Source organism: Peromyscus maniculatus, chromosome 8, assembly GCF_049852395.1.
Source record: "Peromyscus maniculatus bairdii isolate BWxNUB_F1_BW_parent chromosome 8, HU_Pman_BW_mat_3.1, whole genome shotgun sequence".
NCBI lineage: Eukaryota > Metazoa > Chordata > Mammalia > Rodentia > Cricetidae > Peromyscus > Peromyscus maniculatus.
Genome location: NC_134859.1, coordinates 93,914,623 through 93,932,485, shown reverse-complemented (window position 1 = coordinate 93,932,485; position 17,863 = coordinate 93,914,623). Strand labels below are relative to the sequence as shown.

Genomic DNA, 17,863 nt, shown 5'->3' with positions numbered 1-17,863 from the left:
CAGACTGGCCTCATTTCAGTTGAATGCAATGGCCTCAGTACTGGCCTGAGGTCCACACAGAGTCATATTCTACAAGGCTGGAGAATAGGATTTAACGTGTGAATCTGGCGGGGGAACAGAAGGCAGCCCAGATTCCTTCCTTCCATCGGTCTGAAATAGTACCTGCAGGTACAGCAAGGTGGTCCAAGAATGCTGATTCCTGGCAACCTTTCCTGGTGACAAGGAGATGTAGACCATCATGTAACAGACATGGTAGTCATGACCTATGGATATTTTCCTCTCGCCAGGGAATCTGGTAAGAATACAACTTTTAGGGGGCCTTATTTAAGCCGCGGGATCCTATTTGGCTGGCATAACTTCTTTGTATCTATCTTAGTTAGGGTTTTATTGCTGTGATGAGACACCATGATCATGGCAACTCCTATGAAGGAAAACATTTAACTGGGGGTGACTTACCATTCAGAGGTTTAGTCCATTATCATAATGATGGGAAGCATGGCAACACTCAGGTAGACATGGTGCTGGAGAGGTAGCTGAGAGCTCTACATCTGGGTCTCAGGCAGCAGGGAGAAAGAGTGAGTCATCCGGCCTGGCTTGAGCATCTGGGACCTCAAAGCCCACCCCCAGTGACACACTTCCTCAAAAAAAGCCACACCCACTCCAACAAGGCCACACCTCCCAATGTGCCACTCCCTGTGAGCCTATGGGGGCCATTTTTATTCAAACCACCACAGTACTGGACTTCCACCACCATATCTAGTCTCCAAATTTCTCTTAGCCACATATATTTTGGGTTTACCCTGGTCAGCTGACCCACTTGAAGGTGTCAACCTATGTATGGTGTGTGGCATGCTATCTCTGTGTAAACAGGCCAGAGGCATAACCAGGAAGTTATGTTTCAATTTTCTTATGTATGCATGTATGCCTGGAACCCACAAGGAACTTCCTGCCTCAGTTTCCTCGTGCAGGATTACAAGCATGAGCCAGCCACTATGCTCAGTTTTAAATTCTCTTAAAAAATCGTCTCTCGATTTTTTTTTTGTTGTTGTTGTCTTTGTTTTTGAAGACAGGGTTTCTCTGTGTAGCTTTGCGCCTTTCCTGGAACTCACTTTGTAGACCAGGCTGGCCTCGAACTCACAGAGATCCGCCTGCCTCTGCCTGCCAAGTGCTAGGATTAAAGGCGTGCGCCACCACCGCCCGGCTGAGGTTTATTTATTTTATGTGTGAGAGTGTTTTGCCTTCTTCTATGTCTCTGTAAACCTGGTGTAGTGACACACACCTTTAGTCCCATCATTTAGGACCGTGGTTCTCAGCCTATCTCTGGGGTAAAATGACTATGTCGGTCACACATCATATCAGAATTTACATTACAATTCATAACAGCAAAATTGTAGTTATGAAGTAGCCACGAAAGTAATTTTATGGTTGGGGGTCACCACGACATGAGGAACTGTATTAAAGGGTTGCAGCATTAGGAAGGTTGAGAACCGCTGCCTTAGGAGGTGGAGGCAGGAGGACCAGAAATTCAGTTATCTTCAGCTGTATGAGCTAGAGACACTATAGGCCACATAAAACTCCAACTTGAAAAAAAAAAAAAAAAGAAGTGGTTTCGAGTCTTCCCCATCTGGTGACACCCCAGAACCCACTAAACGGCCAACACCAGCTGGCCACAGCACGGCGAGTTTTAATTAAAGATACCTATTTTGGGTAATGACCATTTTTTTAAAGCTTGTTTTTATTCCCTAACATGCTTTCTGAACCCATGGCCTAGGGACACTCTCTGTGAGCTCTGACTCCAGCCTCAATACATACACATTTTTGTTAGTGGTACCGGGGTTGAGCCCAGACCATTGTGCAGGCTAGGCAGGCATGCTGAACTGCATCCCGGCCCTCTCTCAATACATGCATTTATATTTATTTATTTATTCATTCATTCATTCATTCATTTACTTACCTATTTACTCATTCATTCATTTGAGATTTTAGCATTTCCCTGGCTTGCCTGAAACTTACTATTGTAACCTAGACCGGCCTTGAACTTGCTGTAATCCTACTGTTCTCTCTCTCATTTATTTATTTTTACTTGAGATGCGACTCACTTGAGACATAGTCTCACTCTGGGACCTGGGCTGGCCTTGAGCTCATAGCAATCCTCCTGCCTCAGCCTTCCAAATGCTGGGGTTTCCAGATGTTAGTCCCCACATCTGACCAATACTCTACCTTACTTTTGTGTAATGTGGTCTGTACTTTTCCACAGTGTCTTGAAAACAGTTACTAGAGAAAACATTTTAAATGTAAAAAAGGGAAAAAATGGGAGAAAAGAGGGAGAGAGAGGGGGGGAAAGGAGGAAGGAAAGGAGAGGAGAGGCAGAGGAGGGTAACGGGAAAGGGGAGAGAACGAAGCGACGGCTAGAGCCCCGCTGGTCCCATGAGGTCTGGAGCGACCTGGGCCTGTCTGACTTTAGGATGGAGAGTCACTGTTTCTTAAGCAACTACTGTGTACCACATTGTACTGCATGCTTTCTGGCCACTCTCCTATACTTCTTTTCTTGTTTGTTTGTTTGGTTTTTGAGATAGTTTCTTTGTGTAGGCCTCTCCTAGAACTAGCTCTGTAGACCAGGCTGGCCTCGAACTCATATTGGTTCACCTGCCTCTGCCTCCTGAGTGCTGGAATTAAAGCCATGTACCAGCACTGCCCGCCTATGAATTCTTTTTTTTTTTTTTTTTTTTTTTTTTTTTGGTTTTTCAAGACAGGGTTTCTCTGTGTAGTTTTGCGCCTTTCCTGGAACTCACTTTGTAGACCAGGCTGGCCTCGAACTCACAGAGATCCATCTGGCCCTGCCTCCCAAGTGCTAGGATTAAAGGCGTGCGCCATCACCGCCCGTCGAATTTTTTTTTTTTAAGGACTTATTTTGTGTGGTGTGTATGTGTGTGTGTGCAGGGGGCGGTATTTGTGTGGTGTGTATGTGTGTGTGGTGTGTGTATAGTGTGTGTGTGTGTGTGTGTGTGTGTGTGTGTGTGTGTGTGTATATCCATGTGTCCACCTCTTGATGATGCTGTTTCCATGGTAACAATGTCTGCTTTGCCTTTAGCTTTCACCATTAACAGCATCCACATGGAAAGCCTGCCAGCCTGGGAGGTATCGAACGGGCACAACCTGACCCTGAAGTGCCTTGTGGATATCAGCACCACCTCGAAAGTCAGGCCCCAGCACCTGGTGCTGTTCTATAAGGACGATGTGCTGGTGTACAACGTCTCCTCCAGGGAGCACACAGAGAGCTTCTTTATTCCCCAGGCTCGGGCCTTCCACGCAGGGAGGTACAAATGCACCGTGATCCTGAACAACAAGGAGAAAACCACTCATGAGTACCAGGTGTTGGTGAAAGGTGAGTCCTGGGATTTGTATGTGGACAACACGAACGGCAGCTGAGAAGGGACAGTCACGCTGGCTTTCCTTTCCATCCCGCATCACCCTCCCACTCACTACCTGGCATTCTTCTATCCTGAAAATATAGGCTTTAGCAACACTCCCCTTGTGGGAGGGCGTTCCTGACTTCTTGCTTTTGGATGCTTCCCCCCACCCCCACCCCGTCCCCGCGGGAACACCCTTCTCCACCCTTACCTCACAGACTACACTGTCCCCTTCTTTCCTCAGGACTCTACTCAATGACTTGTTCCCCCCCCCAAACAAACTCTCCCGACAGCCCCTGGGCTGGCCTCAAACTAAGACCTAGGAACAATCCTCCTGCCTCAGTCTCCTGCAAACTGGGGTTGCAGGCGTGTGCCCCCACACCCAGCTCCTGAGTTACTTCTCTAGAGTTTTCTCAACTGAGCTGATTTCTCCTAGGGTGCCAGTGCTTACAGCTTTTATGCCCCTCTGGCCTCAGTAATGTCCATTTGTAGGAAAGCCACTGTGCTATGCCACTGTGAGTCTGGAGTGGTAGTACACACCTTTATTCAGGAGGCAGAGGCAAGTGGATCTCTGTAAGTTCAAGGCCAGCCTGGTCTATGGAGCTAGTTCCAAGAAAGACTGGGCAGTTACATAGAGAAACCCTGTAGAAAAACAAACAAGACACTGGACTGTGCAGTCTGTCTCCTGGGTTACCACATGGGCAGGTCCTATTCTGAACTTCAGAATCAGGGGCCACAGAGGTGGCTCAGAGGGTTCAAGTGTCTGCTGTCAAATCTGATGACCTGAGTTCAGTGCCCTGGACCCCTATGGTGGAAGGAGAAAACTGACTCCCAAAACTCCTGCAGCATCCTCTGACCTCCACATGCGCACTAGAGCACTCTTGGGACCACACACAACACCAAACAAATACTAGATAAAATGTAATAAAAACATTAAACTCGACGGGCGGTGGTGGCGCACGCCTTTAATCCCAGCACTCAGGAGGCAGAGCCAGGTGGATCTCTGTGAGTTCGAGGCCAGCCTGCTCTACAGAGCGAGATCCAGGACAGGCACCAAAACTACACCGAGAAACCCTGTCTTGAAAAAAAACAAAAACACAAAAACCCATTAAACTCTGGAGTCCTCCTGAGTGCAATGAAGTGACAAGGCAGCCCGTCAGGGACATGGAGAGGGGCTAGTCAGAGGTGTCGCATGGGTAGAGTGCACAGCCCCCAGCCCAGTGGTGGACCACATAGACAGCTGTATGATGCACAGTGTTTCGGTCCATGATGAACAACTCAGACAATAGCAGACCCATGGGATGTATCACCTGGTGATGTTATGCCACCTTAATCCGGGTAAATTTACTCCTGGGATGACATCACCTAACAGCATTTACCAGGCTGTCTTAGTTGTTATGAGACTCATGACTGTTTCTCACACATCTACTTTTGGGGGCTATGAAATTTCAAGAGAGATTACATCTGTCCTATTTTCTATACCCTGGGTGAAGAACCAGGCTTGTAGTAGGCATTCAGGAAATTATAACACTAGTTGGGAAGATGGCTTGGTCAGTAAACTGCCTTCTACTCAGACAGAAGACCTGTGTGTAGTCCCAAGTGTGTGCATGCCCGGCCTGGCATATACTTGTAATCCTGGAGCTGGGTGGGATGCAGACAGGAGGATCCCTGGGGGAGTTGGGGGAGCAGACAGGAGGATCCCTGGGAGGAAGGGGGGCAGACAGGAGGATCCCTGGGGGAAGGGGGCATACAGGAGGATTCCTAGGGGGAGGGGGCAGACAGGAGGATCCCTCGGGTTTACTAGTCAGCCAGCCTGGTTGAATCAGTGAGATCTAAGTTCAATGAGAAATCTCTAAAAGTAAGGTGAGGAACAACTGAGGAGGATGCCCAACATTGGCCCGTGGCCTCCACACACACAGACACACAGACACACAATTAAAACATCAGCTGTAGTAATATCATTATATACTGACTTTTTAAATAAAATTTTTCGAGACAGGGTCTCTCTGTGTAGCCCTGGCTGTCTTGAAACTCACTCTGTAGCCCAGGCTGGCCTCAAACTCGCAGAGATCCGCCTGCCTCTGCCTCCCAAGAGCTGGGATGAAAGGTGTGCGTCACCACACCAGGCTTCTTTCTTTTTCAACTGTACCAGTTGTGAATCTAATTGCCCTACCTGTGGAAGGGGATTGGAAACCATCAGGAATACCAATCTATTATATTTTTAAAGTGCCCAGTACAGTGCCAGGCACACACATGTCCAGTGATTACCTGGGGCAGCTGAGTGAGTGTTCAGGAATAAAAGGCCCCCGGGCTGATGAGCCACCGTGACAGATAAAGGAGACTGGGCCATTAGGAGCACCTGATCCTAACTGCACTTTCTCACTCTCCAAAGGTGTGCCCAATCCCACCGTGACACTGGACAAAAAGGAGGTGACGGAAGGTGGGCTTGTGACCGTCAATTGTTCCGTGAAAGAAGAAAAGCCACCGATTTATTTTGAGATTGAAAAAGTAGAACTGGATACAAAAATTGTCAAGCAAAAGAGACAGAAGACGTCGTTCCTGAATTTCGTGCTGATGGACTTCCTCATTGAGGAGCAGGACCACGTGCTGGTGTTCCGCTGTCAGGCTGGGATCTTTTCCGGGTCCGGACTGCAGACCTCAGAATCCACCAGGAGTGAATACGTTACTGTGCGGGGTCAGAATCCTGATCTCCTTATAGTCTTTGTGGTGACAGGTTGCATATAGCAAAAAGGAGCCCAGAGTCAGAGAAGCTGAGCCGTCGTTTGGGGTGGCTGTTCTCAGAATTTAAAACCTGGTAGTGCTGGCAAAGGCAGGAGGATCTGGAGTTCAAGATCAGCCCTCAGCTGTGAGATGCTTTCTCCCCAGAGCCAAATAAATAAATAAAATTAATTAAAAGAAATAAGCCAGAGAGAGAAGAACAGCAGCTGGGTGTGATGGTTCCTGTAATTCCCATCTACTCAGGGCTCAGGAGGATTGAAAGTTCAAGGCTGGTCTCAGCTGTAGAACAAGTTCAAGGCCAGTCTGGGCAACTTAGTAAGACCCTCTCTCAAAATAAAATGAAAGAGAGAACTGGAGATACAGCTAAGTGGTAGAACATTGGACTAGCATTTAGGAGAACCTGAATCCATTCATGGAGGGGGGAGTGGGGGGAAGGAGCCAAAGAACCCCATTTACTGGGAGAGAGCTCAGTTGTTAAACGCATATAAAGCTGGGTATGGTGGTGCACGCTTGTAATCCCAGCCCTGGGGAGCAGAGACGGACAGATTCCTGACACTCCATGATTACGAAGCTTAAGCTAGTTATCAAGCCCCAAGCCAAGGAGAGGTCCTGTCTCAAAAGAACAAGGCAAATGGGGCTGGAGAGATGGCTCAGTGGTTAGGCACACAGACTGCTCTTCCGGATGGATTCCTAGCACTCACATGGTGGCTCACAACCATCTCTAACTCCAGTTCCAGGCATCTGATGCTCTCCTCTGGGCTTCAAAGGCAGCAAGCATGCATGTAGTACACAGACATATATAGTTTTTTTGTTTTTTTGCTTGTTTGTTTTTTTTTTTCGAGACAGGGTTTCCCTGTGTAGCTTTGTGCCTTTCCTGGAATTCACTCGGTAGCCCAGGTTGGCCTCGAACTCAGAGATCCGCCTGACTCTGCCTCCCAAGTGCTGGGATTAAAGGCGTGCACCACCACCGCCCGGCATTTTTTTTTTTTTTTAAGAAGAAAAAAAAACAAAACAAAATAAAAGATATACCAGTGTCTGAGAAATGATATCTGAGGTAGACTTCTGGCCTTCACACACACACACACACACACACACACACACACACACACACACACACTGGAAACCCCCACCCCAACCACTGACACACACACACACACACACAGTTCCTCCCACACAAATATTAGAGCAGGCACTGCCCAGGTTTGAACTTGAGTCCAACTGACTTATCGTCTACTTTCTTGCAGAGTCCTTCTCTAATCCCAGGTTTCAAGTGACACCTCCTGGACCTATCATAGAAGGAGACCAGCTCGACATTAAGTGCACAGTTCAAGTGACACACTTGCTCCAGAAATATCCAGAAATCATAATCCAAAAGGACAAGACTATTGTGGCCGCCTCCACAGAGAAGAATGAGGCCATCTACTCAGTCATGGCCATGGTGGAGAACAGCGGCCATTATACCTGCAAAGTGGAGTCTAGCCGCATCTCCAAGGTCAGCAGCATCGTGGTCAACATAACAGGTAGGGATGCTGAGGAAGAAGCCTGGCAAGTGGTGGGCTCAAGAGGCCATTGTGGCTGGGCGAAGTCCCGCATGTCCGTAATGCCAGCGTTCGGGAGGCCAAAGCAGGAGAGTCATGAGCTCGAGGCTAACCTGGGTTTCTAGGGAGACCCTGTACTACAATCCAGGGTGGCCAATGGGAGTGATGCCTTTTCTACCCCTGGTTGTCTTGGGTGTGTTTAGGCTGGGCGTTGGGGCTTGTGGGAAAGAGTCGGCGTACAGCAGTCGGCTGTGGGTGGCTGAGTTCTGGTGCTGGCACTGACTCAACCCTGATACGCTCACTACTTCTGTGCCGAACTCTTGAACCTGCCTCAGTTGTGTGAGATGATGCAATGGGATGGGATGGTGCTTGTAGGACGTCACAACGTTTAAATGAGATAGCTGTGGTCTGCATTCAGTGAGTATTAGCTATTATCTCTACAGGTACATAGCTTTCCTCTCTGACAAACTCATCTTCCCCCTCCCCGCCCCCTAGACAGGGTTTCTCTGAGTTATAGTCTTGACTGTCTTGGAATTCACTCTGTAGACCAGGCTGGCCTCGAACTCACAGAGATCCCCCAGCCTCTGCCTCCCGAGTGCTGGGATCAAAGGTGTGTGCCACCACTGCCTGGCCTAACCTTTTTATTTTGTTTTGTATGGATGGATGTTTTTTGCCTACAAGTAAGTCTGTGCACCACTTGTATGCTTGGTGCCCATGAAGGCTGGAAGAGGGTGCAGGGCATCCTAGAACTGGAGTTATAGTTGGGAGTTACCATGTGGGCGCTGGGAATCAAACCTGGGTCCTCTGCAAGAGTAGCCAGTGCTAGGCTGGGCAGTCGTGGCACACACCTTTGATCCCAGCACTCAGGAGGCAGAGACGGGCAGATCTTTATGAGTTTGGGGCCGGCCTGGGCTACAGATTGAGTTCCAGGAAAGAAAGGGTTCAAAACCACACAGAGAAACCCTGTATCCAAAAAAAAATGAGTAGCTAGTGCTCTTAAATGCTGAGCCCACACTCCAGCCCAACCTCTTTTTCTAAAAGATTTTTAATGGGCATGGTGGCACATACCTTTAATCCCAGCACTTGGGAGGCAGAGGCAGGTAGGTCTCTATGGGTTTGAGGTCAGCCTGGTCTACATAGTGAGTTTCAGAACAGCCAGAGCGACATTGTAACACCCTGTCTCAAACAAACAAACAAACAAACAAACAAACAGATTTTGAAGAAGAACTTATGTATGTCTGTTTGTATTTATGTATGCCATGTGTGTTCAGGTGATGTTGAGACCAGAGGCTGTCAGACCTCTTGGAACTGGAGTTACAGGTGGTTGTGAGCTCCTTATTTGTGTGCTGGGAACCGAACCCAGGTCCTCTGCAAGAGCAGTAAATGCCCTTAACCACTGAGCCATCTCACCATTTCCTCCCAGTTTTTAAAGACGAGATCTCATAGTAGCCAAGGCTGGCCTTGAATTTACCGTGTAGTGCATTTTGGCCTTGAACTCCGGATCCTTCTGCCTCCACCGTCCAAGTGCTGGGATTTCAGGCCTGCACCACCATGCCCAGCAGCATAGTTTAGTAAAGAAAAGCAGTGACAGTCTCCCACTGTTGAATGCCATGTGATGGATTTGTATGGGTTTTTAGTTCACGCTCATCTCAATCCTAGGTGTCATGAGACACATTGTATGACATGGAGACTTAGACTGGAATGTTAGCAACTAGCCTCATGATTGCAAAGTCACCCAAGTGGCAGAACAAGAGATAATCCCTAGGCCTGGTTAGATTGCCGACCCAATGCATTTTAAAGCTCTCTCAGACTTCTTTTTTTTTTTTCTTTTTTCAAGACAGGGTTTCTTGTAGCATGAATCTTAAAAGTTCTTATTAATGAAGTCAAACCTGAGCCAGTTATTGGGGTGAACACTAGAAGATCAGAGAGACAGAACAAGCCACAGCTAACCTCACCTGGCCAACTTCTCAGCTGGTCTTGTTTCCTCAGACTGGAAGCTTCTGTGTCCTCATCCCAATGGCTCTCAGCTGAACTGCTGCTTGAAAGCCTGAAGCTTAACCAGCCACATGCTTAACCAGCCAAATGCTTCTAGTTTCTGGTCCTCATGCCTTATATATCTTTCTACTTCCTGCCATCACTCCCTGGGATTAAAGGCTAGCTTTCTGGGATTAAAGGCGTGAGTCACCATTCTTGGCTGTATCCTTGAACTCATGGGTTTCATTTCTGCCTCTGGAATGCTAGGATTAAAGGCGTGTGCTAACACTGCCTAACTTCTTTGTTTAATATTGTGGCTGTTCTATCTCTAACCCCAGATAAATTTACTAGGGTGCACAATATTTTGGGGAACACAATACCACCACAGTTTCTCTGTGTAGTTTTGGTGCCTGTCCTGGATCTCACTCTGTAGACCAGGCTGGCCTCGAACTCACAGAGATCTGCCTGGCTCTGCCTCCCAAGTGCTGGGATTAAAGGGCCCAGCTCTCTCACACTTCTAACCCTTGGACCTGGCTTCATTTCTCTAAAATACTTACCACTAAAAATATCCTTACTTACCTTGTTTGCTGTGTGTATTCAGCCACTAGAGTGTTAGCTGCTGAGGGCAGAGACCTTCACTCTTGTGCTCAATGCTATATTCTTAACTCCCAGCCCATTAGGAATGTAGCACTATTGTTAGATGGAGGACTGGGCTGAGCCATGTGCTTTAGTGTTTCTAAGGACAAGGTCAGCTCTTCTCGGTTCTCCATTGAAAGTCTTTGTTCATACATGAGTTCACCCATTCATTCAATAACTTCCTCCAAACCCCTAAGTGTCAAGCTCCAAACGTGCAGTCACAGCCACTGTCCCCTGTATTCCAGGTAGGCAGGTTGTCAACTGGCCAACTGAGGGATTAGCATGACATAGTAGAGCTGTTGTAGGGTGTGAAGTCACCTGCTAGCAATTTAGTGAGATATTTATTTATTTGTTTATTTTTGAGACATTACCCTCATGTAGCCCTGGGAACTCCCTATGTAGACCAGGCTGGCCTAGAACTCACAGAGATCTATCTGCCTCCCTCTGCCTCTTGAGTGCTGGGATCAAAGGTGTGCTCCCTCATGCCTGGAGTAGATTTATTGATAATGACAAATATTTGGAGTGCTCTTAATAAGGTATACATTCTTTTGTTAGAGAAGAAAAACTATTAATTCATCATATATACTGGACACATTCTGTATGCTGGGCTGGTTATTAAGAATGGAGAGCACTGGGCAGTAGTGGTATATGCTTTTAATCCCAGCACTCAGGGAGGCAGAGACAGGTGGATCTCTGTGAGTTCAAGGCCAGCCTGGTCTACAGAGTGAGTTCCAGGATAGCCAGGGCTACAGAGAAACCCTGTCTCCGGGGGTGAGGTGGGGAAGAGCTAGCAGGCTTTGCCTTTGAGGACTTCAGATACAAACAGGCCAGCTTTGGCAGCCATATTGAACTTTCAAATGCTGTCTAAAATACTTTCTCCCTAGTCAACCGCCTAGGACTACTTCCTTCCAGGACTGGTCCCTTAATTCCCCCAAGGTGAAGTTAGGTTTCCTCTCTGTGAGCTCTGCCGCAGACACTACTCCGGAACTGAGCACCAGGGATAAGTTCTTTGAAGCTGGACTGTATCAGGGGCACTGTTATCTCCCCAGTGCCCAGCAAAGGGTCTTCCCTACAGTCAGTACTCGTGGAAGCCAGGCATAGTGGTGCCCACCTGTTCTCCCCACACCAGGGAGATGGAGCTGGGGGGCTGGGGGTTCAAAGTCAACCTAGGCAACTTGAGACCTGTCTCAAAGAGTGAATGAACAAATGGATGAGTCAATTCCCGTAGACGGAAATGTAAGAAGCGTCTGCAATGAGACCTCAGGTCAAGAGTGAGCCCTGGCTCTTTTCTCAGAGCTGAGGACCGAGCCCAGGGCCTTGCGCTTGCTAGGCAAGTGCTCTACCACTGAGCTGAATCCCCAACCCCGAGCCCTGGCTCTTTAAAGCCATGCCCATTGGGCATGTGAACGGCATGTGAGGAAGCTGTTTGGCAGGCTGGTAGGAGTCGATTCTGCTGAGAGGAGCTGGACCGCAAGCGTCTCCAGGCAGTGGATTGAGGTGGTAACCAGACCTGTCTCCCTCCTTTCCCACCTGATGTTCTTCAGAGCTGTTTCCCAAGCCCACGCTGGAATTCTCCTCCAATCGTCTGGACCAAGGGCACATTTTGGATCTGTTCTGCTCTGTCCCGGGCACACCTTCAGCCAACTTCACCATCCAGAAGGAGGGGATGGTCTTGTCTCTGAGTCAGAATTTCAGCAAGGTTGCCGAGGAGAGGGACAGTGGGGTATACAGCTGTACCGCAGGCGTGGACAAAGTGGTCAAGAGGAGCCGCTCGGTACAGATCCAAGTGTGCGGTGAGTGTGTCCCCAGCTCCTCAGATGCACCATGGTGGGGTAGGAGCAAGGAGCGGATGGCCAGCCGTCCCCAGTGCGGTCCCAAAGGCTGGCCAGACTCAGGTAGGCTGAGAACTCCAGGAAGGGCCAACAAATGGCTTAATGGGTAAAGATGCTTGCTGTTAAGCCTGACAACCTGAGTTCAATCCCTGTGACCCACATAGTTGAAGCAGAGAAACAATTCCTACAAGTTGTCCTCTGACCTCCATATTCATTCTGTATGTGCGTGCGCAACACACAAATAAATAAATAAATAAATAAATAAATAAATAAATAAATAAATAAATGTAAAAAACTTTAAAGGGGAAAGACTGGTAGGAAAGGGAGTCAAACAGAACAAGTGTGCATCCCCGCCTGGAGAACCGAGGAGAAGTAGGCTCGACCAAGTGAAGGACTCTTGTGACGGCTGCTGTCGTGGACTTAGAATTGGGAGGATTCTGGTTTGGGGAGTGGGCACCCACTCAAGTCAGGGAGGAGACACATCCACACCCTGGCTGTCCAGAGAGTACAGGGTAGAACCAAACTGCTCAGACCTGTTTAGGAGGCATAGTAGTACACAACCATAATCCTGATACCCAGGAAGTTGAGACTGAGATTACTGTGAGTTCAAGACCAGCCTGGACTACGTAGCAGGGGTCTGTCTCAACCCTCCCTGACTCCCAATGTAAAAGACCTTGTATTTAAAAAAGAAGGCCGGGCGGTGGTGGCGGCACCGCACACCTTTAGTCCCAGCACTTGGGAGGCAGAGCCAAGCAGATCTCTGTGAGTTCAAGGCCAGCCTGGTCTACAGAGCGAGATCCAGGACATGCACCAAAACCACACAGAGAAACCCTGTTGTAGATATAACCAATCGTCTTATTAAAATAAGAAACACAGAGCCAATGTAAAAGAGAAAGCCGAGAGGTCAGAGCTCAGAGATAAAATCTTACCTCCTGCAGTGCTCCTAGCTTCCCCGAGAGAGCTACTTCCTGTTTGTCTGTGTTTAAATAGTCTTTCTGTTCTGCCTTCTCATTGGTTGTAAACCCAACCACATGACTGCCTCATCACTGCCTGTAAGTACCGCCCTCCAGGTCTTAAAGGCATATGTCTCCAATACTGGCTGTATCCCTGAACACACAGAAATCTACCTAGCTATTCTAACCACCACGCTCTTGCTATGGCTCTAATAGCTCTGACCCCAGGGCAACTTTATTTATTAACATAAAATTAAAATCACATTTCAGTACAAATAAAATATCACCATATTTCCCCTTTTCTATTTTAATAAAAAGAAAAAAGACAAAAGGTTATAACTAACAAAAGAAAAACTATATACAAAAGTACAATAACTATATACAATATATACAAGTAACAAATACCTAAACGATGTCTAGTCCATTTGTATTTGACAAATCAGAGAAAATAATTCCCTTATCTATCCTATTTTAGTAAGTCCAAAATGTATCTAATTCACTTTCTATCCTAATTAATCTTCAACTATAACTAACTAATCTTCAACTCCCTCAGAGACCCAAGAAGGAAATAATATTAGCTAACAAAAATAAAAACAGGAAGTGCACAAAAGCAACTTCCAAAAATTTTGTGAGTTGACAGAAACAGCCAGCTGCCTGGACAGTCACCTGAGGTTTCTCCACAGTGTTGGGGCATCATCTTCAGCCTATAGGCTTATCGTATCTGACAGACTCATTTGTGAAGTAGGTTGTACACAAGGTCAACAGTTCAACCTCACATTGGGTGAGAGTAGTCCATGTACCAGAAACACCTGAATTCCACTAGTGTCATGTCATGATTCAGGATTTTAAATTCTGGAAATTGTTGACGGTTTTTGAATTCAGCTGTCCATTCTTCTTGGCTGTGTATATATGGCTTCATCTCAGCATCCCCTTCTTCTCCACATCCCTCTATTAAATGCCAGTCTACTATTGAGAGGCTTGAGCTTTCAATTCGAGGCAAGACCCTGTCTTGAAAAAAAGAAAGAAAGAAAGAAAGAAAGAAAGAAAGAAAGAAAGAAAGAAAGAAAGAAAGAAAGAAAGAAAGAAAGAAAGAAAAGCTGAATGATAGTGGTGCATGCCTTTAATCCCAGCACTCAGTAGACAAAGGCAAGAGGATCTCTGAGTTCGAGGCCAGCCTGGTCTACAGAGTGAGTTCCAGGACAGCCAGGGCTAAACAGAGAAACCCTGTCCTGAAAAACTAAAACAAAAAAAAAAAAAAAAAAAAAGAAGAACCTGCAGGTCGGCATGTCCCACCACACTAGCTCTTCCACCTCCGTTCTCCTATCCCCTCCTCCTCCTCTCTCCTCATTCTCCCTCACTTCTTCCCCTCCTCCTTCTGAGATAGGGCAGGGTTACACTATGTAGCCCAAGCCAGCCTTAAACTTGCAGTCTCCCTGCCTGCCCACCCAGGTGTGGAATTATAAGTATGTTCTTCCACCCCCGACTTTATATCATTATTTTGCTTATAGAAATTAGATTTAAAATTTTTTTTTGATCTTTTGACACATGGTCTCACTATGTAACCCTGGCTGGCCTCGAACTCACAAATCTCTTCCTGTCTCCACTGCCTTAGTGCTGGGAATTGAACTCAAGACCTTACACATGCTAGGCAAATGCTCTAATGCTGGGCTACATCCCCATCTGTCTAAAATAGCTTGTTTTCTCCCTTGTTACCAAATGCACACACATAGACAGCATTGCCTGGCAGCCTTATAGGAGCTCCTTAAAGATGAATAAGGCAGGCAGGTAGGCATTTGAAATCATGATCTCGATGGAGAAAGCCAAACCCAGAGTCTGCAAAAGGAAGGCTGAGTTGTTTCTGTTTTATTTGGATTGTTTTTCTCTGTTGTTCTAGAAATGCTCTCTAAGCCTAGGATTTTTCATGATGCCAAGGCTGAGATCATAAAAGGACGTCCCATCACCATCAGCTGCCAGTCAACAAACGGAACTGCACCTGTCACTTACTACCTTATGAAAGACACAAACATCTTCCAGAATCTCATGATGAACTCCAATGACCCAGCAGCATTCACAGATACGCCCACCAAAGATGTGGAATACCAGTGCAGAGTGGATAATTGCCATTCCCACCCTGAGTTGCACAGCGAGATCCTGAGGGTGGAGGTGATAGGTAAGCTGTTGGGCTGTGAGAAGCAAGAGAGGGGTTTTTAACGGGCTGGAAGGTTGGGAGTCTCTTAGGGATTGTGGGGAACAGGGATGGTACCTGTGCATCCCACAGAGCAGATCAAAGCAGAGCCACACCCTAGCAAGTGGGTCTGGGAAATATCTGGGGGCTCTTCGCATGGCCATTGGAATCCCTTTTGACCTTTCAAGTGACAGCTGACTCCCCTGGGAAGGGAAGGCGGCTGGATTTAAGGAACTGCTGGTGTTGTGTACTTGGGCTTTTTTTGGTTTTTGCGCCTTTTTGGGTGAATAGAGTGCCACCTCCAAGAGCCGCAGGCCAGAACTCTTTTCTGCTGTTGACCTGGGCAGAACATCTGGGTCCCACAGGAAACCTGCAGCAGGCAGGGTTTTAGACCCTTGGCTCATGGGAATCGCCTGGGATTCTCACCGTGGTCTTGGGGATGGATCTCTTTACCTCCGCGTCTGACGTGTGCCTTTGAGTGGCCTTTGCAGTGAGTAGCACTGCTTACCTTTGCTCTGAGCCCTGTTGAGAGATGCTCAACCAGCCTCCCTCCTCTTGTCCTTTGTCAGCGTCTGTTTAACAACTCTGTGTCATCAACACACAGTTTATAAACACATACTGTCTACATGTGCTGGTGTGGGCAAGAGTTGTCCCCAGGATACGGGGCAGTGAGCGAGGTAGACAGGCCTATAAGCCCAGCACTTAGAGGCAAGAAGATCCACAGTTCAAGGTTGTCCTTGGCTACATAGTGAGATCAAGGCCAGCTGGGGTTACATAAGACCAGGTCTCAGGGGAGAGAGAGAAGATGGGGGACGTAAGAGTGGGTTTGGGGAAGGTGAGCCTGGTTGCTGTGCTTTCAGCTGTTGGTGAGGAGTAGAGACTTGCAACCTCCAGACGTTAAGAAGTCAATGCAAACGCCCATGAGGAAGCCGGGTTTAAACAGAGTCAGTGTTAGTGGCTAGCGTTTACTGAGCCCTCGTCATGCATCCAGCCCGGAGTGAAGCACTGTAGCCAATTAAACCTAGTAATACTTAAAACAGCACATGGGGTTCATCATCGTTCACCCTTGGATTTGCAGTGAAGTCACTAAGACTTAAAGCTTGTACATGGTGGGTGGTAGGCCCCGGATTTGATCCCAGGCCGTCTGGCTCTTGAGACCGATTTGCCACTAATCCCTTTTGCTTCCCAGTGGGGAAGGCTGTCAGGTTTGGCAATGTGCTCAGGCCGTCTGTCCCTGTGTGGGACACCGTCATCCCAGGCCTGAAGCTTGGCTTCCTTCAGATCTTACCACCCTTTGTGTCTGTCTGCCGGCCAGTCCACTGTCATTAGTAGGGAAGGTGGCCTGGGACGATGATGATGACGTACGGACAGAATTTGAATGGTTAAAAATGCTGCTGAGGAAAGGGGGCACAGGAGGGGGTATGGCGAATTTGGCTCTCTGAGTCTCCAGGTGGGAGGGAGCCTCAGGGTTCCGGGAAGCTGTCTGGACAGGAAGCTTCTATTTAGGTTTTCCGTGCTCAGAAATAAAAGCTGAGTGTGGAGGTGAAATCCCCAAGAGTGGAGATGGAAGGGCTGGCGTAACCGCTCAGCAGGTTGAGATACCCGCCCAGCCCGATGAGCCGGGTTCAAGCCCCTGCGACCCCACATGGTGGAAGGAAAGAGTCTCACAAATTGTTCTCCGACTTCCACACGCACACCTGTGCACAGAATACATAAATCAAAACGTTATTTTTTTAAAAAGAGTGGAGTTGGAAGACTGAGGGCCAGCTTTCCAGAAAGTCCCCATTTCACTGTCAAAACCAGTAGTAAAGGAGAAAGAAGGTGAGGGAGGAGAGTCAGCTTTGGAAACAGCACAGCTGGTGAAGCCACGTCAGCAGGAGGGGCCGATGACAGTCTGGCTGTAGGAAGTTCAAACCTGGAGACCGTCTGAGGAACAAACGACCTCCTCCACTGACCTTACTCTACCATGGTCTGAGGGTCAAGTGGCTTCTCCAGTTTCTGTGAGACTAGAAATAACAACGCAGTTTCAAAAGCAGATAGGTATCTGGGGCTGGTGGCACACACCTGTAATCCCAGCACTTAGAAGACTGACACAGGAAGATCTGGAGTTCATGCAGCTACATGAGACCCTGTCTCCAAAAAAAAAAAAAGGCAGAGCGTGGTGGTGTATGCCTTTAATCTCAGCATTTAGGTAGAGGCAGGCAGATCTCTGAGTTCAAGGCCAGCCAGGGCTACATAGTGAGACCTTGTCTCAAATAAATAAATGAACAAATTAAATAAAACAGGCAGCCAGGCGGTGGTGGTGCACACCTTTAGTCCCAGCACTCGGGAGGCAGAGGCAGGCGGACCTCTGTGAGTTCCAGGCCAGCCTGCTCTACAGAACTAGTTCCAGGACAGCCAGTTCTACACAGTGAAACCCTGTCTCCAAAAAACAAACAGGCAAACAACAACAACCAAAAAACCAGAAACAATGGCAATAATAAAGAACATCTACGAAGCCAGATGGATGGAAGGCAAACTGCAGGGATCGCAGAGAAGTGGGAAATGAGGCTGTGAGAGCAAAGAGGAAAAAGGAAAGAAACCAGGATGAGTGCTG

General features: G+C 47.8%; 1 protein-coding gene across 2 annotated transcripts in view; it reads left to right on the top strand.

Annotated features, from left to right (window-relative positions):
• Positions 1 to 17,863, top strand: part of Pecam1 (platelet and endothelial cell adhesion molecule 1) — a 79,428-nt gene that overhangs the window by 29,251 nt on the left and 32,314 nt on the right. For both annotated transcript variants that reach the window (XM_006970496.4, XM_006970495.4), the window contains exons 4-8: positions 3,092 to 3,385; positions 5,803 to 6,105; positions 7,394 to 7,669; positions 11,842 to 12,090; positions 14,977 to 15,252. In XM_006970496.4, coding sequence (XP_006970558.1) covers positions 3,092 to 3,385; positions 5,803 to 6,105; positions 7,394 to 7,669; positions 11,842 to 12,090; positions 14,977 to 15,252 — 1,398 coding nt within the window. The remainder of the gene's footprint in view (positions 1 to 3,091; positions 3,386 to 5,802; positions 6,106 to 7,393; positions 7,670 to 11,841; positions 12,091 to 14,976; positions 15,253 to 17,863) is intronic.